The sequence below is a fragment of the Anticarsia gemmatalis genome, chromosome 2 (genome assembly GCF_050436995.1).
Source record: "Anticarsia gemmatalis isolate Benzon Research Colony breed Stoneville strain chromosome 2, ilAntGemm2 primary, whole genome shotgun sequence".
NCBI classification, from domain to species: domain Eukaryota; kingdom Metazoa; phylum Arthropoda; class Insecta; order Lepidoptera; family Erebidae; genus Anticarsia; species Anticarsia gemmatalis.
In genome coordinates this window covers 6,140,749-6,165,204 of record NC_134746.1, presented here as the reverse complement: position 1 = coordinate 6,165,204, position 24,456 = coordinate 6,140,749, and the positions used below count along the sequence as shown (strand labels likewise).

The window sequence follows — 24,456 nt, the reverse complement described above, 5'->3', positions numbered from 1 at the left end:
TACCAATTGATAGGCGAATACAATTATTTATTATTAGGAAGGATTTTTTAATTCAAACTTATAGGTGCAAGGAAGACAAATCGAATAGCGGGAGCCAGTTATATACCTATATATTATTTTAAAAAGACTGGGAATACATTTAATTTAATACCATGATACGTAAGTAACGAATATCGACTACTTTGATTGACGTCTTGTTATAAATCTTCAGAGAACGCATTGAGGTTTCCAACGAAATGTACACAGGATTAGTGACTGAATACGAGCAACCGAACAAATATTGTGTGATCTCCGAAACTTATATTACCCAGCAATTTTAGCATTATGAGCTTTAATAAAGCTAGGCGATTTTAAAATTTTAATCTAGCAATACTTAAACGCCGTTCCATCCAATGAATTCGTCCGTTGCTACCATAAACTCAAAAAATATAGAATACTATGAATGAAAGCTTTCTGAATCTATATTGTTTATGGTTTGACTGACTGACTTCAATTTGGTTCGTAGGTTTTGCAACTGAGTTTTCAGAAATGTGTTTGAAATGGATAAAACTAATCATTTTCAAAAAAGACTGAGATTTACGTATAGTGAATTATAATACAATGTGTGTCTCTTTAGGTTATTGTAATTAGTGTTGTGATTTTAATGATTGATGTAACGAACCAGTGTACAGCAAGATGGACGAATTGTCTAAGGGCATGACACAAACAGGAAACACCGCTACAACTGACAAAATTCAAGAAAATGATGATGGTAAATAATCATTCGCATTTTTGGTTTATTTAAAAATCAACCTGCCAATTACTTATTAATATATGTAACTTTACCTCTAGAATATGAAGAGAGAGGTAAACAATGTCTGAAATTTGCTTGAAAGAACCTAAATAATCGAATTTTACGTTATTTAGCAACAAGATTATAATAAGTATTATCGTTAAATGTTTATACGACTGGCTTATTATCGTGTATTTTATTTAGTCAGATATTTACCGATAAAACTCTTGAACCTCCTTCATTTATTGTGTCTAAGATCACTTCACAAACTATTATTGATCATTAGGTAAATTTAAATTGGTTAATTGTTGCAGATTTTTATATTTGTGACATTTATCATAATAATATCTGCTTATTATTATTTCTACTGTAGTGTCCCTTCAGCCAATTTTATACCCTTGGTTGTCTAGGCAGATAATTTATAAGGAGTAACATTATGTTTTGATCAAATATGTTTCCAGCTTCTCTGTCACTTGTAGTAAATTAATGTAATTAATGTGTGTGACATAGGTATGTAAATTTAAAATATTTTTTAAATATGTAATGAATATCAAAATATTTGTCTGTAGGATGCAATTGAGAAGATAAAGTGAATTATCTTACTAAATACACAAAATTTTGCAAAAAATTAATATTTATATGACAGTTTTTTAGATAGCAGGCTTAAGACCATCCAGGGTAGTGTAACTTGATTGTAAAATCTAGGATTCTACAGTGCTACAAATTACAATTACAATAAGTTATGCTTAAATTTTTTTATACTGCATTGTGTCTGCATCCCAAATATCCCATTTTTGAATAATACTTATTTTAATCAAAGTCTACACAGAATTAATTATTTCGATTTAAAAATGTTAACTTGACTCTTTCAAATGTATTATAACACTAATATGAATATCATTACACAGTACTTTAGTACACCTTTACACCTGCCATACCCATCACACAACAATGTCTAACAATATACCTACTTAAATTGTCATATGCTAAAACTAATGTTCATTACAATAATAGCAAGGTTATATAAATTCTAGCCTCATTTATAATGAACATCCTTGGAGTTACTGCATTAACAATATATAATTGGTTTCCAAATATCTTTTCAATGTCATTCACTCTCTACACATATATAATAAGTCATTATGTATGTGTGCTTTGAGAAGCTGTTTTAGGGTAAATTATTATGATTTTGAATTGTTTTTAAACTAAAATATTGTTGTAAATATGAACATATTTATTTGCCATATTCCTTACTCCTTTACCTCATTGAAATTCAATGCAAAGCATCAGATATAACATCAAGGTACAATTTTTTGTCTCGATAGTATTTGCTAACTTCTGTTCAACTATGATTAATAACATATGGTGGTGTCTTTAGAAATTGATGTATACATACCTAATACTAGTTGCTTATAAATGTAATTAATTTATAAGTCTTGACCCTAAGATTGATAACCTTGACAACCTCACATCAGATGATAAACAGATATGCAAGTGATTTACTACTGAGTCGCACATGCAATATTGTGTACACATTGGAAAAATATGCAAATTAGATCTGTTCTATATGCATGTTGCTATTTAGATATTCAAGACAACAGCTTACAATACATGTGTAAGCAGGATTTAGTTTACTATATTCTTTAAACACAGTAGTATATAATATATATTAGTATACTAGGTACCTACTTTATACTGGTTTTTGAACTATGTATGTCTCTGTCAACCTAACAGCTTACATGAAAGCCTGTATGTATGAGGGGGCCTCTTCTATCTAATTGTGCGGCTTTTATAGTTATCTGTGTACTATAGAACTAGGATAAACTTTAACAATAATTTGTCAAAATATAGTTACATTTATGTCTTTTTGTATCAAACCATTTTAACTTGTTGGCTATTGCAGATTTTATTTTTGATTAAATAAATAAAAAATATTCTGTGGAAATAAAGAGAGCTTACAATATCTGTGGGAACTTCTTGTGTATTGGGTACAGTTTAAACAACTGGTTTAACATCTGATTTTCAGGAAGAATGAATTTAAAATGTTTTTTCTTAATATCTGCCCTTTAATCCTTTTGAACTCATGAATGTGGCAACAGTTGCCTCCACCATTTGGCAACACACTGCCCATAATATGTTAAACTGCTAAAGCTAATACTTATTGGTCAGATTATGAGGTATTCATGTGTTCAGAAATCCTCTTTCCTCTATTATTCAAAATATTCTTAATGCAAAGTCAACATCCAATAAATGCAACCATTCATTGCTAGTGAGCATTAAAGAATAATATAGTTGTTATTCCTGTGCCAACATATTATTATGTCCCTACACCTAATATATAACATATTTTATCAATTGCACATTAGTATAGTAATTTTTGTAGTTATTATCTCATTTGAGCCAGATATTTATCAAATTGAAATACATCAACTTCCTTTTATTGCCAACATTTTACTGGAACATACTATTATTTACCCTACCTACCTCTACTTGTTCTGCCTGAGCCAAATAACAGCTTGACATTACCTGATTTACCCATCAATGTACTTTGTAACTATGTTTTATAAAACAAATCTATAACAATGAAATATTGATACAACATAACATTTAATGATCTAAGCTTTTGTTTTCATACCTATGATTTGTTTGGTTGGTTGTTATATGTGATGTTCAACAGTAAGTGTATGTTTACACCCAACGTTGTTGAAGAGCACTGCTTTTGCAGATGGCGTAAAGCGTGGTTTGCGGCACGCACGCCAACTATGCTAGCGTTGGTAGAACAACTGCGGTCATACCTCGGTGGAGGATGTGAGTGCGAATGCGTTTGTAGCATGGCGTGTTCTCGACTATACCACCTACAATGATCATTCAACATTCTGCCAAATCCCATATGTGCATTTTTAAATTCCTATACAAAATTACCCGGCATCCCTCTTTGCCGAAATATGTAGGTAAACCTGGATGTCCCTAAGACGAGTTGTAAAATTCAGTCTAAATACTCGATCATATTGGGCCTCACATTAGCATTTTCAATGTTGATACTCTTCTTAATACAAATACGTAGGTTTACTGTTACCCAGGGGTAGTACTGAACAGATAATTAGCTACAGTAAAATTTGTACATTTACGAGGTTGCCAATAATATTCTTATTATGTTGTTTATACATATTTACGTAATACTTACTTACCTAATAACTATTGTCATTATTATATTCTTTACGTTTACGCTTTCTCTAAACCGAATTCCGCCGCGAAGACGTTGTATGAATGTCGAGTAGCTCGTTATATTCAATCAGAAAGAATCAATAGAATACGCAATCCTCTGCATGTAATTCTAGAAAAAAATGTTGAAACAACATAGTTTTTTAAGATTAGATCTAATAGTATTATTGTCAATTGATAGCTTTATCTCGGCTTTCCCGTCACACGCTAAATCAGTCTTCTCAAGTGTGTTGTTTTGAATGATTGTTAGACACTTCAACCTGCCCACTGTATCGAGGTGCTGGCAACAGCATTTTGCGTTAGCGTGGTATTGCATGCCAAGAGTGCCGGGTGTTCCCTGTGTCGCAAGCTGTGACTCAGCGGCCCTGAACCATTAACGTTGGAATACGCCTCCAGAAAGGTCACCTAACGTGTTATTTAATTTAATCTTTTTCACCTTACACTTTATTTTATCATTATATCTAGGTGTTTTTAACAATGGCAATCTATGCTGCGCAGTAACCTGTAATAAGTCTACACAAGTACCTGTTCTTCACAAAATGTTATCTTCTTATCAAACCTCTTACAGATACTTTCTATGTAAATATCACCTACATAATAATATGTGTGTTTATGAGCGGCATGAATAATTATTAAATATAATCCTTAAACCCACAATTTGATTATTGCTTCGCCGTACCATAATTTACTTGACATTTGGGCGTTAAATTGTAACCGAAATAACAATAATGTGTGGCGATGACCGATGTTTACAAGAGTTGGAACTCGATCTGCATACCTCCACAGCACATTCTTGAAGGATCAAAGGAAGCGCTGGTTGTCAGCATCTGTTTCTTTTCAAGGGGAGTTGTCGTAATCAGATAAATCGTGCTCATGGCTCACGACTTCCTTACGCGAATTATTAAGTACATACTCGAATGTAGCCGGAGAAACATACTAAATGATCGTTTATTTATATTATCCTGTACCGCTGGCGGTTCATGCATGCTAATATCTGTCGGTTCCTATTTGCCTTTATGTTTTTTTCAGAGAGACATAGTCGTACGCAAACCCACAAGTGCAAAGCACTAACGATGGTTTAGATGTTATCTTCCTATTCGATATCGTAACGTGACATTTGTGATAACCACGAGTATCTATTAAGTTCTAAACAATATGGAAACGTGAACCATTTCTCAAAACATACCTAGTTACCGCTTACCGCTAAGTGAGAAATTATTTTGTCGCCTTTAGTTAATATGCATGGTGATGAACAACTACAACACAAACACATTATAATTACTTGCATACTACACCAGTAGTTTCAGTAATTAGAGACAGGGATGTCAGAATATTTGAAACAAAACTTTCATTTACTGTATCGCAAATATTTTAGGAACCCATTAAATCAAAAACTAAAAACGTTTTCAAATTATTTATTTTGAGCAGAATACCTGGGACATCAGATTAAACTTGTCACACATTATCATTGATAATAGAGCCCGTGTCCATTATGACTAAGAAAAACCTACAAGGTAGTACATGCTTGATAAAAATATTTTCGTTTGACATTTGACAGGCACGTCGACTCCGATAGTGTACGTGAATGAGACGTGTTTGGAGTGCGAGAGGGTGCGTGCGGCTTGCGAGCGACTGGGCACAGTGTCGGTCGCTCCAAGCCCAGAAGCTCTGCCGCCAACTCAACTGTCTCCTGCCTCTCCACCCTACCTCATCACCTCACCCTTCGATGGCGAACTATTTGATACTGCACACAGGGCGAAATACAGGTACGTAATTTTTTTCTATATGCTTTAAGATACATCCAGGATAGATGTAATTATATGCAGGAAACAGAGGGTACGGTTTTTTCGCAAATGTGCTTAGAGATTGTAGATAACCACTTAAATTCAATAAAACAGCGATATAAAACTTTTGGGGTACCTCGTTAACATTGCAATAACATGCTCGATGTTCATGAGACATATTATCATCCCAATAAAAATCAAAGAAACTATATCATTATACTATGTACGAAACGATGGCTCAAAGTAAAAACGTTTAAAATTTGGAAACATAGCGTAATGTGACGTGAACAATACGTGATTAACATTTATTTTGGCAACGCGCGTCTTCTAGGGATGCAAACATCGAAATGAAAAACATTGATGTATCGAGACATCGTAAAGAAAACCTTGATGTTATCGTAAACAGTAGTCGGTTGTAACTTTTAAACATGCGAGCATATAAAAAGATTCTTACCCTTACCTTTAGGGCACGTATCTATACTAATATTATAAAGCTGAAGAGTTTTTTTGTTTGAACGCGCTAATCTCAGGAGCTGCTGGTCCGATTTGATAAATTATTTCAGTGTTAGATAGTCCATTTATCGAGGAAGGCTATAGACTATATATCATCACGCTACGACCAATAGGAGCAGAGTAGCAGTGAAAAATGTTACAAAAACGGGGAAAATGTTGACCCATTCTCTATTATGTGACGCAAGCGAAGTTGCGCGGGTCAGCTAGTGTTGGTATAAATTTCATGAGATCACCATAAAACAACTATGTCAAAACATAGTTTTCAGAAACATCGACGTTGTATTACTGTAAAAATCCATAGTAAACTTTTAAATTGTGTTCTGTTAAAATATCGATATTATATCGTTTGCATCCTTAGCACCGATTGCTGGAACAGACTACTAATAAGCGCGACGAATGCTCTGTTGCGCGTTTACATTAACACTTTTGTCTTGCACTCTCCTACGCCTGTCTACGTAGAAGCACAACCGTGGTCGCGTCTTCGGTGACGTTCGGTCTTTCTAAAATAGTACTCATTAAGATGAGCGTCAAGATAACGTTGCCTTTACAGAATATTATAAACGAACAAATGAATATTTTTTTAACATAAAAAACGTTTATTTCTTTTGTAAGTTTTCGGAAAACACCTTTTCCAAAAGTAATATCTATTGTCATTCCTATTCAACTCGAAGACATATCGATTTGGGTACTTTAGTTTAAAGGTTGTCATTTTATTGATCACTTTCTCTGTGAATTGGTGAGTCACACGTTATCGAATAAGTCGTATTTAGTCGTTGTAATGAAAGGGAACTGTGATGGAACGCGAACAGCCGTGGCTTGAACGAACTGCCGCCTGTGATGCGCGGCTTATTGCTGATTTACGAGCTCTGTAAACAAGCACACCGCCTACATACGCACCTCAGTCTCCTGATATATGAATCATTGTGATTTAAACATGCAGGATGAGAGGCCATTGAGACGCGTTGGAAAAATTGTTTATTCTCTTAGAAATATAGAGAGTTAGAACAAATAATTTAGATGTTAATTAATTGTTTTTAGATACTAGCTACAAGCTTAGTCGATTCTAATTGAGCTCTATCCATGTCGTGCTCAAACTGTTGAATTCAGTACGCGTTTTTGTATTTACACTAGACCGCTGGCGCGGTTCTGGAGTAAGATGTTGATAATAATAAATGGGAGGACCTCCAGATCCCTATAATTATTACAGGTCGTGCATCTTCTGTATGTCTGCGTACATATTATGAATACCTGTCGTACAGTCCACCACTCAGGAGCTCATAAAGACAATTATATGACTACTAAATTTCAACTATTTAACTTTTTTTTATATTTTGATTGACTTTTGAGGCATTTTTTAAGGTTTTGAACTGAACATAGTAAAGTTGTTTCGTAAATGTTCGCTTACAGAAATATTACTTAGGTTTCAGTTTACACTTTTCAAACAAGAATATCGATCCGTCCAAGAACAATATATTCTTTTCCAATTATATTGAAGTCGGCGGCATAACAGTTTGCTTCTATAGGAATCGACGGGATAACATTTAATGTTCCTTTTTAACATTTTGAAACAAGTAAACATAAACACAACGATTTAATTTTCTAGGTTCAACAACCCTAGTTTCCTTTAAATTGGTAATTTGCTTGCATCGAAACTATGATCTATCTTCCGTTTGATTTACGAGTGGCAATTTGGCTGCCCCTTATCATTGAATGTGTTCACTTGTGTTCATTAAATACAACAGCGTTTACAATGAGCAGTGCAGCATTACTGTAGCGCCATATTGATTTTGCTGTTAGATGAGCGGGATATTAATAAGCTATTGCTTGAACTGCATGGTATTTCATTCCTTTTGAAGTGGTACAGCTGGCATTTAAACAGTCTGGACGACTGCGATAATATTTGATTGTTTATTGTTTTGGCATCTTCCATGATGATAATTGATCGTTACCGTGAAACCATTCAATGATTTTTTACTGGAATGTTTCAATCAGTTGTTATGTATTCGGAATCATTTGCTTGAATCCTAAAATAATCATTGGGAGCTCCACAGTTCATTCAACAAACGATGACGTTTATTCTGACGAAATTAAATGACACAAGGTTGGCTTATGAGTACAATGAGAAAGCATGCGTAGGAAATGATTCAAAGTTATATCTTCTTGGAAACCCACGTTTTCTCTTTAGTCTCGTAAACATTCGGCGGTGCTTACTTATGTCTAAAAACATGAGTCCAGTCAGTATACAAAGTCGGGGTTGTTTATACTCGCGGGACCTTCCTCTCGTAAAACGGTCGTATGTTAGGTGACTGTTTCATAGAAGGATGGATGTAAATAAAGGTGCGTGTAGTGTGCGCGGGCCGGCGCGTGAAGCTCGGCGTAGCGCGAGGGTCGCCCTTGTGGCCGCGCGACGCTCCTTGCTATTTTCGGCCTCACATTCCTCTCGACTGTTTTTCAATCTAACGTGAAACGCATAACGCGCATGCCGCTTGTGGCTTTGTTTTCGCGGCTGCCGTGATAATCTTTAACTACTCTTCTTTTCGAATCAATACGAACTATTAGTAAACGAACACGCGAAATCGTAACGAAATATTAGTATCGATGTTTCTCGTGATCAGTGGATGAGATAACCTCCAGTACAATGATAAAAAGTGCTAGTGAATGGATCCAGAGTAAAGAGATTGTGTCGAGAGCACGTCGGACTAGTGCCTGATTACTGTGTATGATAGGGGCCATGGGGCCTACGCGGTTGCCACCCACACCTGAGGAGGAGGAGCCTCCGAATGCTCTCATCACTCGCGGGGAACAAAAAGCACCGGATAACACCCAGTCTATTAACTATGTGTAAGAGAATATAATTGAATCGAGTTACTGCACGTTTAGTATTCAAGTTCATAAAAAACAAATATTGTCCCACCTCGTAAATGAACTACTAGAGATATAATCACGGTATTTAATAATCAGAAACTATCATGCTTTGTATTCCCTAATTACTTTTGTTAGTCAAGTTATATTCGCGAATTCTATTCAAGATATATCTATGCATTTTTCTTATCACTGCTTGTTATTTACAACGCATTGCCATTGCTCTTGATTTTAATGCATCACCCTATAAGTAAACAATGCATAAAAGTTCTTAAAGCTACTTGAGTACTCACGATATGGTCAATATATAAAGTGTTGCTGCTACTGCTTGATAATAATCGATTATTTTCATTGTATTGTTCTATGCAATTGTACACCTGATAAAATGATCGCTGTCTATAAGTACTTAATTGATTTGTGATGATTGTTTACAAATTCTCGGAATCGTCGTGTACTGGTCATCAACTATTTCTATAACGACACGTAGGTTATAACGGCGGGGTATGCTGTATCCTGTGACGTCACGGCTCCGTCCCAATACCAACGTCGCGTCGTAAGAAACGCACTTGTCTTCCCGGAGAGCGCGCGTCACGATTCTACGCCCACCATCTCCAAGAACAATTTTTAATTCACATCTTCGTGGATGTACTCCGTGCCCTATTAATATTTTCTCTACAATGACATACTTAGATTAAAATAAAACTGATTCTATAATTAATTAACTGATTCATATGACTTAATAGCGGGTTAGTTCTATATCTATATAAGCCACGTCAAAGGCCTTCGGCCGGCTTGAACAACTTTGATTAGGTTGATCACACTAACCATACGATGAGAGAGAGAGAGAGAGTTCTATATCAAAACATACATTCTATTTAGTAAGATTCCTGTAGTGATATCCTCACATACGGGCCAGAAGTTGGTGATGGTACCTATATTGTCTTGTGCATTGTTAGTGTTTAGTTATTTAGACTCTGTTGAGAAAAGCAAAAGAAAAGTCCACTAACATTCCCATCAGCGTCGAAACAAATTTAAGATTTCGCTTCAAGTAAATTTCTCTAGTAAATGTATGCCAGAAAAGAAATGATAGCAGGAACATTTTCCTTTTTCTATTATCTTTGTGCCCATATTATTATCTCAATCAATTAAAAAGCAGGTCAGGTTCAATAACGAGCGACCAATTATCACTCTTTTATTTGGATCCACACCATACCAAAACCGTAGGCGCGCAAGTCCTTCATGCATACTAAACAAATAAGTCATCAGTGCAGTTAATATGAATTATAATGAAGTTTGCATTTTTTATTCATTCTTTTGTATATTTTTATTGTTTTAATCTTATTCATGTAATTGTTATTACTACAAAAGTGTGTTATTAAGTACATCTATAACCGCATAGTACCTACTGTGTTGTTCTGAGAGGGGCCCACGGATGGTTCTTAACGCATCAATTTAGATAATAGCAGAAATGATTCAATGACTTTATGCTAATGAATATTTTACCCGGTATCCGTATTCTAATAGGAAATGGCAGTTACGTAAAGTGATTTTGTTTTATATTAGCATACACTTAACTCAAACCTTCAGAAATGCTACTACAAACTTGACGTAGAGTTTGTAGAATTTTAAAAAAGCTGACTTAAAGTGCGCGCCTAATCGCCTAGTGATTGTTTCAATTTTATAACACGACCGTCAGTCAAAGGCCTATTTACAAACAATCGTCATGCCAATTAAGCGATTCATTGTGGCTTGTTCTGCATATAATGTCATTTTCTAAATATTCAGAAATTCAAGGATGTTTTAGTAATTCAGAAACGTGACTTATTTCGCAAGTTCAAAATAAAGTAGGTACTAAGTATGTGTTTTTATTTTTTTTACCTAATTGAGCCAAATTGTTTCAGCAGATCTAAAGTATGAGTAAAACTAACCCACAACAATTGATTTTTATATTGCATGTAGAGGAACCATAACATCTCGATTGATCAACTTTGTTATTGGTAAACTTCTCTACGCTGCGTTTTTACGAAATTGTAGACTTTGCACACAGTGCTACAAATGAAATGTGCAAACACGCATGTCCTCGTATGATAAACAACAAATACAATTAAGCAGTACCAGTACTAAGACAATTGCTACACCTGTAGTCCGCTCAAAAAAGCAAGTGTAGAGTGCGTGAGCGGGATCCTAAGAAATTTCTTCAGTAATTGGTTCAGGATGCTTAGAGAATAAACATACTAAAAATCTCTCAAATAGAGGCCACGCTGAAAAACATTTGCCGTATTTTCAGGCCCACATTAGAGAACCTATGGATAAGACCAGAACGCTGAAAATTTAGTTATCCAGTAAGCGATAACCACATAATTAAAATCCAAAATTTCAAGTCTATAGGTCATTTAGTTCCAAAGTTAAGCGAAAGCAAAGTTTCGCATTTACGACAATCACTCATGATCTGAAAAACATTCATTTTAATGATTTCGGAGCGTGATGCTCGAAAACTGATGAGAATTTCGATAAGGTGTGTTGACAAAAGTTGTAGACAATTTATCATCTTTCATTATGTAGAAGACACTTTTTCTCTACGACGAACCGTTTTAAAGATATTAGTGAAAAACTTAAAAATGGGAACTTTAACCCCCTCCCCCCACTCCGGCGCCCCCCCTAGAGGCGGGGATTTTTAGTATGTATATTCTCTAAGCATCCTGAACCAATTTCTGAAGAAATTTCTTAGGATCCCGCTCACGCGCTCTACACCCGCTTTTGGAGTATTTTTTGAGCGGACTACTGATTGAAAATGTGATATAAAAAATATTATTTGAGCAACTTTTGCATTTAGATTTTCCTATTCTGGAGTGACGTTACTTTCTCGGGGTGGCCTTTCTTAATATCTTGTTGTCAGATTATATAAAATTGTCTCTGGATTACAGTATATATTATAGATTTCAGTTGTCAATAAAAATCCCAACCAATTTAGAACCTCCTCCTTTTCTTCGAAGACGGTAAATTAGGTTAGCAACATTAGCATTAACAGTTTGACTGCGAAACGATCCTGTGTCAATTATATTGTGGCCATCGAATTCTGTGCATTATTATTCGAAGTAGCACCGGATATAATACCGCTAGCTTTAATTTATAAGGGGACGGAACGTATCTGTCGTCCACATTGGAACTACGAATTAATATTGAATGGATGACTGCGTCCGCTCCACCGATATGACATATGATAATGCTTTCGTATTCTGTAAGGGTGAAACGGTAATAATTTTAGTTTGTTTCATTTGTCATAATCGTAATGAATCATAAGCGGAAACATGATTATTGTATGCCCTACCTACAGACTAGTTATATTAATGTTAACAAAGAGTTTAAAAAAATTACATTTTCCTTCAATCCATCTAAAAACCTTTCTTGATATCAGATCGTCAGCTGTAGACTATAGTCTATTTATACCAAATAGTTAAATCTAGTATCGAACTCATCCGTATAGGATAAGCTTATACCCGCGACTAAATCCGCATGGAAAATATCCTCGTGCTAAAAAGACTATATGTTAATCCAGGCAATAAACTGCATTTGACAACATAATAATATATTGCAGTAGCTTTTGCGTGAAAAATTAAAGAAACATATCTACATTAATTCTCGCAAACGTGCATTTATACCATTAGAAGGATAGAATGACAATTTGTTTATTGATTGTCTACCTTGTATACGGAAAGAATTAGCTATCGTAATCGTGCGTACCTGGTACACCAAATAATCGTAGTCTCTTACATAACATCGTAACAATGTAAAATATATTTATGAGGCATATAGTTTTTAGTCAGCCGCAAAGTACTACAGACTGTATATATTTATCTTTACAACTGGAATACATCTACATTGAATTGATTTTTATGTAGATAGCGAGGCTGGTTCCTTGTAGTTACACTATAAATGATTTATTGAACATCTTTACTGTCGGTTACGTCAATGTGTCCGCCGCTGTTTGTATTGGCAATGTCGAGACTTGTTTAACTTTATTACATATGGAAAACGTCTTTGGCATTTAATTCAACAGACTTGTAATATCTACCCTACGAGTAAATATTTACTTTTAATCGTGTGTGTGTTATTGATTTTTCGTCTAAGTACTTTTAGTTAAGCGTAGGTAAAACCCTAAACTAATCGTATTCTCGTAATATTTCCGAACAAATGGTTACTTTCACGAACAGTTAGCACCATATCACAGGCACTATATCTTGAGCCAACTCTTTATAAAGACCTGATAGTGTCCAAGGTTACTACCACTAGTGTTTTATTTCGAGGAGTATCGACCTCCTTGAAAGTATGTGTTGCTGAGAAGAATCTGTATCAGCTATAAGAATCTACTTTAGGTTAACGATTTGGAAAGCCTCATTTCCGTAATATGTCAGACTTAGCTGGTATTTTATTTACCTAAGTAAGATATAGACGAATGCTTAAGGTCTCATTCGGTTTGTTTTAGGGTACTGGGTCCTACCGCGGTGCTACAGTTGTCGGAGCGCGATGAGCCGCCCCCGGCCAACGCTCGCCCGCTCTACTCGCTGGCGATGCGTGGCGCCGTCATATGCTTCTCGGGATTCCGGAAAAAGGATGAACTCGTGAGTACTTATCACCATTTATTCATATATTACACATTCATATCGATAAAATAGAAATATGATGGTCTGACAACTTTGAGTCATAATAATTTTGTCACACGAATAAATTTTAGTATTGATTGCATGTTCAATGTATGGAGATTGTGGGTACAGTGTGTAATTGTGGTGTTTTATTGTGCAGACGTACCTGATAACTCTTATACACTATATGGGCGGGTCGATCCGCAAGGACATGTCGAGCAAGGTGACGCACCTGATCGCGGCGGCGGCCACCGGCGACAAGTACCGCTACGCGTCAGGGTTCGGCCTGCCCGTGCTCGCCCGCTCCTGGGTCGACGCGTGCTGGGAGCGCCGCGACGACCCCGCCTGCCTCGCCACCGATGTTGACATCATCGTAAGTTTACCTTTACTCAATTATAAAATCTTCTATGTACCTAAGTTTGATTACGATGTGACGTAATTTTACCATTAGTTCAGTAAGTAAAAGCATTGTTAAATTCCCTTATGCGTCATGAGAGTCGAGCGATAAAATTTTAATTAATTTTTAGTTTTATAAATTTCTGAAACACTTATACTTACTTATGATAGAATGATTGCTGTAAGTGCATATATTTATTATTTTACAGGAAGAGCACAAATTAAAAGTATTCGCGGGTGCTCGCGTGTGTTTCGTGGGCTTTCCTGAAGATGAGACGCAGCACATGGCCGAGGTCCTCGCCAGTAATGGCGGCGGTACCTGTCAGCTCGACGACCCAGACTGCACGCACGTTGTGAGTACACGAACACACACATAACCACACGAAACCACACAGATACACGCACACAATCATAGTCCCGTAACGGAGCAATTACATAGTAACCTTTACTTTAAGGTTAAACATAACTAAGTACGCGTGTATTATGACTGTCTTTTCAAAAATTCGTATTACTATTGACATAACCATACTACACCGTGAAATGTCCTACAGAACGTTTACCCCTGAATAACACGCATACCTGTTTATTTATACACTTCATGCCACATTATACATTATTAGTAACTAATTTTAGCAATATGAAGTCAGCATGCCTGTAGTATACTTGGGTACACAAATCACTCTTAGTTTAGTTACAATGTAGACAGTAAAATAGCAAGTAGAACACTAGGTTTCGGCGGTTAATTTCACTTATTACTATTTATTTTAAATCTCTTAAATTTCTTGTGATGACTGCATTCGCAATGTCTTCAATGCCAGTAGGTGTTTGTCTAGTATTTATCAGCGTAAAATAAACAATCGCCAGATGAGAGGCAAATCAATGTCACTTACAATGTATTCTTATTCTGACGAAACAAAATCTCAGTAATGATGCCCGTGGCCTTAATGTAATATCTCATAGCGTTATCGTTTTATTTTTTCATATCCCTTCGTGGTTTTGTACCACAAAGGGATGCCCTAATATTTGACCACATCCAGCCGCATCCCTCACCGCACGGCGCAAAGTCGACCCATTGTTTTATTCACATTTTCTTGTTATGATGCATTTCACAATATTGTTTTGTCACTCACAATCGCTTTTGTACAATTGCGCACATACATCATTTCGCTTTTGTGTATATTACACGTCGCTCGTACTGACATTTACCTACTTCTAGTGGTGTTTACATTCACCTTACATGTGTTGTGTAAATGGTCGATACGCTTTGATCTTCTATCCACTCATGCAACTAGACTAGGCATAATAAAAATCTTATTTACTATAGATTTAACATCACATTCAAATCTATTTCATTCAAACCAATTCTATTCATGAATCTAAGTATCAAAAAGTACATTTTCTAATCTAAACAATAAAATTACAGAACCTTCACTAGGGAGCCGCTTTCTGTGTCTAACTACCTCTATCACGATAATAATATATTATTATCGTCGTGCATGTTTGTATTGGAATGGCTTCATTACATCATTGCGTGGTGTGTTTCACACATGTTTCAGGTAATGGCCAATGGGGAGACTTTCGGTCGTTCGCTTATCCTATCACCCCACCCGAGTACTCCCAACTCCACGAAACCGTCTCGCGCCACTCCCAACCGCTCCCAGTCCACTCCTAAGAGCTCACTGTACCGCAGACTGTCGGCGCGCCTGTCGGGCCGTCGCGCCAGCCCCACTAAACATAACGATACCGCCGAAGACGAGAGGGAACAACGCTTGCAATTAGCAAGGAACAGTATTAGAGACAAACATGCCAAAGCCGTTTGTAGAGACGAAACAGACAATTGCAGTATTAGTTTTGTAGGAAAGTCGTTTACCGATGACCTATGTTTTAATTATGATAACGTTAAAAGTCCTTCGCACGTTGAACGTGTGGAATTCCGCAAGTACAAAATGTGTGGCAAAGAGAACAAGGACATATCACCTCTTGTACAAGGATCTGATAGAATTAATGTAAAAGATAAGAGAGAAGTATTTAGAAATAAGTCTATGAACGTATTTAATTTGGTAGATTGTCTCACGGAGGCGGGATCTGTGCATTCGTCACTTACTAAAAGTTTGTGTGACCTTGATTCTAAAGATGAACCAACATTTCTGCTGGCCGGCACGACCGGTGTCAAAGAACTGCAGCAGTCCACGACTACTATTTCTTCTGGGAAGAAAAGAAGTCGCAACTCTACTGATTCTAATTTCCAAGTTAGCACAGTGGATTCTAATTTATCACCGGACAAATGTGAAGACAGTAATTGGAAATCCATTAAAAGATTGAAAATAAAGGACTCTTTTAAGTTTAAAAATAGACCTACTATCTTCAAAAGAACTAAAAAGGATTCGGTATCCAAACCTACTGGAGATATAGTAGTAGAGCCTGTTAGTCCTGACAGTGTAAAACCGACAGATCCTGCTGGAGAATTTATTGCCTCTACTTCGTCTCCAATAAAAGAAGATGATAACGCATCTGTTTGTTCTCTGAATACAAGTAAACAATCAGGGTTTTTTGATATTTCATTTGCTTCTATAAGAAGTTCGAAAACTGTAAAATCAGCATCAAAATTACGAAGAAGTGTGAAGTCCTTCACGGCTTCATTTAGAAGTGAACGAAAAAAGAAGTATGAGAAACGAGCCGAACGTAATACAGTGGAGGTGGACGCGTGTCACTTGCCTTCAAGTCTTAAAAATATTTCTACACCAAAGAGAGAATTTGATGGCATGAACTTCGATATATCACCCGTTCAAGTGGATACAGTCGATAGTACCGATTTGGTGACGCCAAATAGAGATGCTGATATAGATGAACTCGACGATTCAACCATATTTAAAACACCTCAAAGCGTGTGGCTACGAGCGCAGCGTCATTCAATATGTGGCGGTTCTGAGCTTCGGCTGAGCACGCTGAGCTGCCCCCCTCAGTCCCCGCGCCGCCACCGTCCCACCCCCCTAGCTCCCTCCGTTCCTCGCTCCGCCCGCGACCAGCCGCCGCCCGCCTCGACGCCCCCCATCCGCGACGCCCACGCCATATCGCAATGCCATGGAATATCGCTGCCGGTACTAACACAATTTTATTCAATACTACTAAAATTATAGTAGCTTGTCATGCCATCGAACATCAGTGGTCATGGTCTGTGTCGTAACTGCCGGCCCGGGTCGTCCTCGAACTCGAGCCGGCCCGCGCCGGTATGCATGTCCTATCCAGACTATAATAATTGCACTACAAGTTATTTAGAAGCTTGAGAGGGGCGTGCGCACCCGAGTACGTCATCAGGAGACTCGCTTAGGAAATCCCGTCTGTCGGGTATAGAGGGCAGAGGTGAAGGTTATTTCGTCGAGGAGACTCTTTAATTCTTACTAATCCATCGTTACGCGTACGCAGGTGGTCGACGAGCATAACACGGTCGTCGCGCCCGAGTGCTCGGTGCGAGTGCACGTCGTCAAAGCCGAGTGGTTCTGGGCTTCCGTACAAAACGAGGAGGCGCAGGACGAGCGAGACTACCTATTCAAAGACGTAAGGAAACCACTATCGACTAGCGACGATAATTCACATTTGTTTGACAACAAAAAAGGGTTATCATTGACGCAACGCCACATACAGTACCTGGACGAGGTGTCGCGGCGGTCGTCGCTGGGCGCGGGCGCGGGCGGCGCGGAGGAGGCGGGCGCGGGCGCGGCGGGCGGCGAGGCGGGCGCCACGCCGGGCCACCTGCAGCGCCTGCGCAAGCGCAAGCTGCGCGGCGGCGACTCGGCGCTGCACAAGCGCCGCTCTTCCGTGGGCGACGCCGTGCTGCTGAGCCTGTCGGGGAACCTGCTCGACTGCACGCCCTCGCCCGACGGGAAACAGTTATTGGAAGGTATGTTAGTGTTCTACGTTATTCTTCTGACGCTTTCGTGTTTTGCGATATAGAATATAATATGCACTTTGAAAACGGTCTCATTTGGTATGATTATTTTCAGAGTCGGAAGTACCTGATACCGTGGTCAGAAAGTTACTATCGCCGCGGCAGCAAGTTTTTATGGAACTTCTACAAACTGAGTCGAATTATGTTGGGATATTACATACCATAGTTACGGTGAGCGCTAGTTCTTAAAAAGTGGCAGTTTATTTGTAATTAAGAACTGAGGAATGGGTACTTACCTATATTTTCAATGGTTACAGATGTTCAAACAACCGTTAGAAGAGATGAGGACGAGGACCGATAATAGTAATGGCAAAAATCAAGCATTGCTCAATAATACTGAACTCAAAATAATATTTGGAAACTTACCGCCTATTTATGAATTACACCAGTAAGTATTAACTATAATTATTATTACGCTCATAGGGTCAGTCACAAGTCGTTTTGAAAAAACACTCGTAAATATCTTTTTCTTACCCAAATTAAATGATTAGGAGGATGTTAGAAGAGCTGCGCTACGCACAAGCGCACTGGAGCGAAGAGACGAGTATCGGTCGGTTGGTGCTGCGCTACACGCCCGACATGGTGAAGGCGTACCCGCCCTTCGTTAACTTCTTCGAGAATACTAAGGAGATGCTGCAACAATGCGATCGTGAGAACCCAAGGTGCGTACTTTTTAAACACAACTATTTTATAAGCACACTTCTATATTCAAACATTTTGATTACAAAGAAGTAAAAAAAAAAGCATCATCTTGGGCAGGCTTGCAGGCTAAAAAATAACAGCCAAAACACTCAATGTTGAGGTTTAAAAAACGGTTTTTTGTTAATTTAAATAGTTATACGGTTGTTTCAGATTTCATGCATTCCTGAAAATTTGTCAAACGAAACCCGAGTGCGGTAGACAAAGTTTACAGGAACTTTTAATAAGACCAGTGCAGCGGTTACCTAGTATAAGTTTATTACTTGATGGTGAGTTCAACATGCTACGTTTACTGTTTCTTGCCCTGTTTGAGTTACGGCTGATACTCATAATTATTCAGCGCATACTAACACTAACGGTTTGGAGGCCTATCTAGGTTATTTTAACGTAATACTTTGTTGCGAGCGACTAAACGTGCGTATCCTTAGTAGACGAAAATGCTTAGGATCTTAAAAACGACTCATGAGTTCCTGTCTATTATAGTACGAATCATCTTATTTGATACCTGTTTTAAAATAAACTATGTGTAGTAAAGTTAGATGTTTGTATATCATGGTGGTGATAAAAGCAGGGTGCTGAAATATGGATAAAGAGGGGTGAGTTAGCTTCAGGATGTTACTTGTGTTCGTGTGAGTGAAATTTACGTTCTGTAGAAATTTTATTATCTGCCCATGTAGACAGGCGAGTTCTTGTTAATTATTCTACGTTTAAAAATATCTTGTGCCTGTATTACAGTGTAAAATGAAATTACTTCGTAGTTACATAGGTAGTTAATTATTACATTATAGTGTGTGTCGGTATTTATTTTCATTGTTACATCGAAATGAAAGATATATCTTCTCCAAATGGTCGCGCTGCTATACTCCTCGTGACACTACACTATCGCTATGTAATGTAGGGAGACGAACACTTGTTAAGTATGCATGAGCGTGGATAGCAATAGTTATACAAGTGCCCTCTATTGATATTTTACTATTAGCGACTTCTTAAGCAACCAGAGCATGCATTTGTGAAACTTACGAGCCCTTGATATAAAATCGGTGACTAAATAGATAGCGTCAATAAAATTACTCTATAGCATTACTTATTTTAGTATTTTTAATTGATAACTCGAATAATGTGTAACCGTGATCGTTACACGAGTAGGTCACTTCGCTTACGCATGCAAGCGAGAATATTATGAGCATGCATAATACTATTCTTCCTTTGACATGAAGAATAAGGGTTGTAGATGGATGGTCCAGCGACCTTATCGATGCAGTCCTACTGTAATAAATTTCGTTAAAGCCCCGTAGAGTCTGTTTTATTGCATCCAGACACATTTACGAAATGAACGCACTCTGTCTGTGTTTACCTTTATCATATAGCGACATTTTAAAACTTAGTAGTGGTAAAATGCTACCCTTGGATAACCTATGGTATTACTTTTCTCATTTATGAAGAAATCTAAATGTCATTATGTTGCAGATATATTGAAACACACGCACAAAAACAACCCGGACCACGGGGCCCTGGGGCAGGCGCTGGCGGGGCTCCGCGAGGTCATGTCGCACATCAACGAAGACAAGCGCAAGACTGAGGGACAGCTGCAGATGTTCGACATCTACAACGACATCGACCAATGCCCGGTATAGTATTTGCTTACACTATTATTATTACTACATTAAAATTTCCTAGTCTAAGGTCTTTGGTGAATGGTATCTTTTTGAAGCTTTATTTTTCGTCAATCAATTTTTTTTATCTATTTATACTCAAGGCCTAAGCTCTCCCCCTCGTTCGGGAGGAGACCCTTGCCCTGCAGCGGGACAGAAATGAGTAATTAAAAAATAAAATATAATAACATGATGATTTTTTGTTTCAGCCCCATTTAGTATCTTCTCATCGATCATTCGTTTCGCGTTGCGAAGTGGTGGAATTGTCTAAAGAGCTATCGGGCAGGGGGGACCATCTCGTGTTGTTTCTATTTACCGACACCATGGAGGTTTGCAAGAAAAGATCTAAGGTATCTACATAATTATACAGTAGAAAACAGTGGTATATGTGCTATAGATTGAATTTTTAATGGTTGTTATTTTATTGTTCTAGGCTTTTAACAGTAAAAGTCCAACCAACGGCACAGGAACGATGAGGATAGGCTCCAGCAAACCTTACAGGCATATATCGCTAATGCCTCTCAGTACAGTCAAACGCGTAGTCGATATTAGGGAAGCTGAAGGTAAATTCATTTTGTTTTGCTTTCTGGACGTTGATGAGATCAAAATCTGAACCGTATAATCATATATTTGTATATTATATTCCAGACTGTCACAACGTTTTTGCGCTAATGTGCCGCAACAACCAGGAGCTCAAAGAGAAACTGCATTCCTTCATGATAACAGACGAAACTGTCGACAAATCACATTTCCTTCGACAACTTTGCAGACAAATGGCCAACACTGTCTGTAAAGCTGATGCTGTAAGTATACATTAAACAATAAATAGAAGTTATTTGACTTGTAAGTTCATATGAAAGTGATCCGGGAAGATAATTTTGCTAACAGTACAAGTTATGTTCCAGGACAAATTCTTGGCGTGCCTAGAGTCACATCAACTAGATATCGACACGAGCGATCTCGCGCTCAGTGCACTTTCCAAAGTGTCCAAATTCGCTGCTCGCACTCGAATAAAGGTATGCGCTTGCAAAGCTTTAATTATTAACAATAATATAGTCGTAAGACTCTTAGGCTAACTTATATAGTTTAGTAATAAATGTAACTTAATTAATAATGTTTTAGGGGACATGTTTAAATAAAATACACTTGTATAAATGAATAAAGCATGGATTAGACTCTTACTTTGAGATTAGCTTAGCTTAATAGAGGATTAACTAACACAACTGTGACATTGGAAAATACATGAATATCAAAATACTGCATACTGCTCTTTCAAAGATTTGGTCACCAGCATTTTTATGTAACTAAGGCATGAAAATGTAGTCTGCCGTCGTTTGCACTCGATTATGTTATCGTGTTTAATACAATAATATCAGTAGTCACATTATCATTATACTCGGCGATTTTTGTATTAGAGGAAGAGTATCGATATCCTATTCCGATCAGCGTTGGTGTACAGTACATCTGTGTGACGTAGGGGTCGAGGGATTATTCACAGAAGAGGAAAGTTCGTAGATTATTTCCACTGGTGTAATAAAGCACGCTACGTAATGAGTCACCAGCACGATTTAAGCTAATGAGACGTTTCGGAAGCTGATCACAAGCCTTCTCTTCAGTGAATACCTCCTATTAGAAAAGTAGGTGTCGAAAGTAGTATTATAGTTCGTAGTTAAGGACGCGTTGTTGTGAGCGGAGTAGTGGAGAGCTGGTTGTGTTGTAGCTGGAGGCGCTGGCCGGGCTGGGCGGCTGGCTGCGCGCCGACCCGGGCACCGGGCTGCTAGACACATGGGTATTGCGCGCTCACTTACTCGCACAGGTCTGACGCGGCTCTGCCACTCCTCGCCTCGCTCCCTCTCTACTAATATCATCTGCATTCTGCATCACTGCTTCCTGTGTTCAATGCGAATAACATGCGTGCATCGTAACCTTTGCATTGTACACTCTTTACTGTTGTAACGGTCGACTTGACCACACACAAACATACACAAGTCCACACTTAACATTATTCATTACTCATCAGGGTTTAAGGAGCAAGAAGATTTAAGTTAACTGAATTGGCATCGATTATGCGATATGTTCTTACTTGTTGATATTACATTATACAATATATTTCAAATAATACCCAATGTTTTTTATTAATGCTGGTTAACGTAACTCTCTTACATGTAAGATATTTTAGCAAAATCTGATTTTCTACCTAGATTTTTGGTAAGACTTCGCATAAGAATGTCGATTTTAATTTTTTTAATACACAGGAATCAGTGTGCTATCACAATGTCTTTCGTTAATAAAAATCGCAATTTCGTTGTGGCTCTAGTTTTTCACCAGAAGAGCGAGGGTGAAAGGAGTGAACGTATGATATTAACGCTTCGCTTAAGAATCATTCGTGGCTAACTCGCCTTGTGAGCGTGCCATACCGGTGGTGTTCTGTGGTGTCTTAACATATCATCGTCATCCATACATGTTATACATCATAATGATCGTATCTACTCGTTAATCGTCTGTGTTTTAAACAGTTTTGTCTCTAATTATAACGGGCATGGTGTTAAAGTATATTATAAAATAATAAAAAAGAATATTTTAAATAATAATTATTCTGAACATTTAAATAAGTTTTGCAACAAGCATTGTGCACCTCGCGTTCCCTGTTTTTTTTTATTTCACCACTTAAACTTAATCTCGAAGACGGAGGGTTCCGACGCTTCGTTCCTTCCAGTCGATGACCGTTTCGAGTATGCGCAGGTCGGCCGAGCGTTCTCGTTCAACAAGACGCCGTCCAAGCTGAAACGCGCGATGTCGTCGATGATCTCGCCGTTCGGCTCCACGTCCAACCTGACGCCCGCGTCGCAGCTCGCGCAGATGCGGCTCGCCAGCTGCAACAACATCAACGTGAGTATCCCGCCGGCCGCCGGGCTCTCGGCGCGGGGCCTGGCGGGCGGCGGCACTAAGTTGGCGCGTGTTGCAGGAGATGGGTGCGAGCGGCGGCGGCGCGGAGGGCGGCGGCGACGTGCTGGTGGCGCCGCTGTCCGTGCAGCCCACGCGCAAGGCGGCGGGCGCGGCCGCGGCGCTGCGCCGCTTCTGACGCCGCCGCGCCTGACGCGCGCCTCCCGCCGCGTGCTGAGCCCCGGTCGCTCCGGTGCCCCTCCGACCGACTGTGCTGAAACTTGTAGTTCTACGAAGAGTCATCGCCGACTGTGACTGTAGATCGTTTGTAAATGTGAAAAGCGTATTTATCTACACCGAGGTCGACGCATCGACCCCGTGGGCTTTGAAAGGCTAACCGTTCTTCGGGTTCGTACCGTTGATGAATTCTCGTACGGTTTTCATTTTATACGTTAAACGAATGTGCACGACCCTCGTAACGTTTATATTCCAGTGTGAGGACTAGTATTGTTTTGTTGATTTCTGATTAATCTTACGAGTATAACTGTGAGTTTCGATCCGGCCGTGAGATATGATTTAGGCGATGCGATCGTCGGCCCGAGTTAGCTAACTTATGAATTTATTCATCTGTCGATTTGTCACAGGAACATACTGATATTATTGAGATTTAGTTTTGAAAATAATTTGTACATATGTGATATTTTAAATATATTGTGAAAATAGATCATAGCATACACTAGATCATAGTAGAATTACCCATGATGTCAATTTGTTGCTGATTCGAAGTGTTCCTAATATTTGCATTATTATTGCTAATGGACGATGAATTGATTACCTTTGGATCTTTAAGGTGGGTAGATAGGTGTTTTGTAAATAGTGTACGGAACATGAGCAGCTTTTATGCAGACTAGGCGCCCTCGAATATATCTTTTAACTATATTAATTCGCGTCTGTAAGTTTTATGAGAGTCTCACTTAGGCTATCGTCATCAATCATGTGTACACATGTTGCTACATTGTACAAAGAAACAATATTTATAAATATTTTAAATGATTGATAAAATAAACATTTATTTTCAATCAGTTGT

General features: G+C 38.2%; 1 protein-coding gene across 6 annotated transcripts; it reads left to right on the top strand.

Moving 5' to 3' along the window:
* The first annotated feature begins 451 nt into the window (after positions 1-451).
* pbl (epithelial cell transforming 2 pebble) lies at positions 452-24,449 on the top strand. Of its 6 annotated transcripts, XM_076126939.1 has the most exons (21): positions 452-751; positions 3,498-3,580; positions 5,553-5,760; positions 13,637-13,772; positions 13,954-14,166; positions 14,399-14,542; positions 15,746-17,287; positions 17,613-17,744; positions 17,832-18,087; positions 18,191-18,306; positions 18,393-18,523; positions 18,627-18,797; positions 18,988-19,103; positions 20,302-20,462; positions 20,696-20,836; positions 20,920-21,049; positions 21,135-21,289; positions 21,392-21,502; positions 22,207-22,302; positions 23,229-23,375; positions 23,452-24,449. In XM_076126939.1, exons 2-21 carry the CDS (start codon positions 3,535-3,537, stop codon positions 23,566-23,568), a joined length of 4,269 nt encoding a protein of 1,422 aa, XP_075983054.1. In that variant the 5' UTR covers positions 452-751; positions 3,498-3,534; the 3' UTR covers positions 23,569-24,449. The 6 variants fall into 6 exon arrangements, with proteins under 6 accessions (XP_075983054.1, XP_075983046.1, XP_075983036.1 ...); XM_076126931.1 differs by lacking the exon at positions 3,498-3,580 and having other exon boundaries at positions 453-751; positions 22,207-22,275; XM_076126921.1 differs by lacking the exon at positions 3,498-3,580 and having other exon boundaries at positions 453-751.
* Positions 24,450-24,456: the final 7 nt, after the last annotated feature.

Excerpts from the sequence above, each read along its gene's own strand:
- pbl (XM_076126921.1), top strand. The coding sequence starts at position 676 with ATGGACGAATTGTCTAAGGGCATGACACAAACAGGAAACACCGCTACA. Across the intron at positions 17,745-17,831 it reads GAGACTACCTATTCAAAGAC|TACCTGGACGAGGTGTCGCG; the intron begins GTAAGGAAACCA and ends CGCCACATACAG. Across the intron at positions 22,303-23,228 it reads GCGCTCACTTACTCGCACAG|GTCGGCCGAGCGTTCTCGTT; the intron begins GTCTGACGCGGC and ends GAGTATGCGCAG.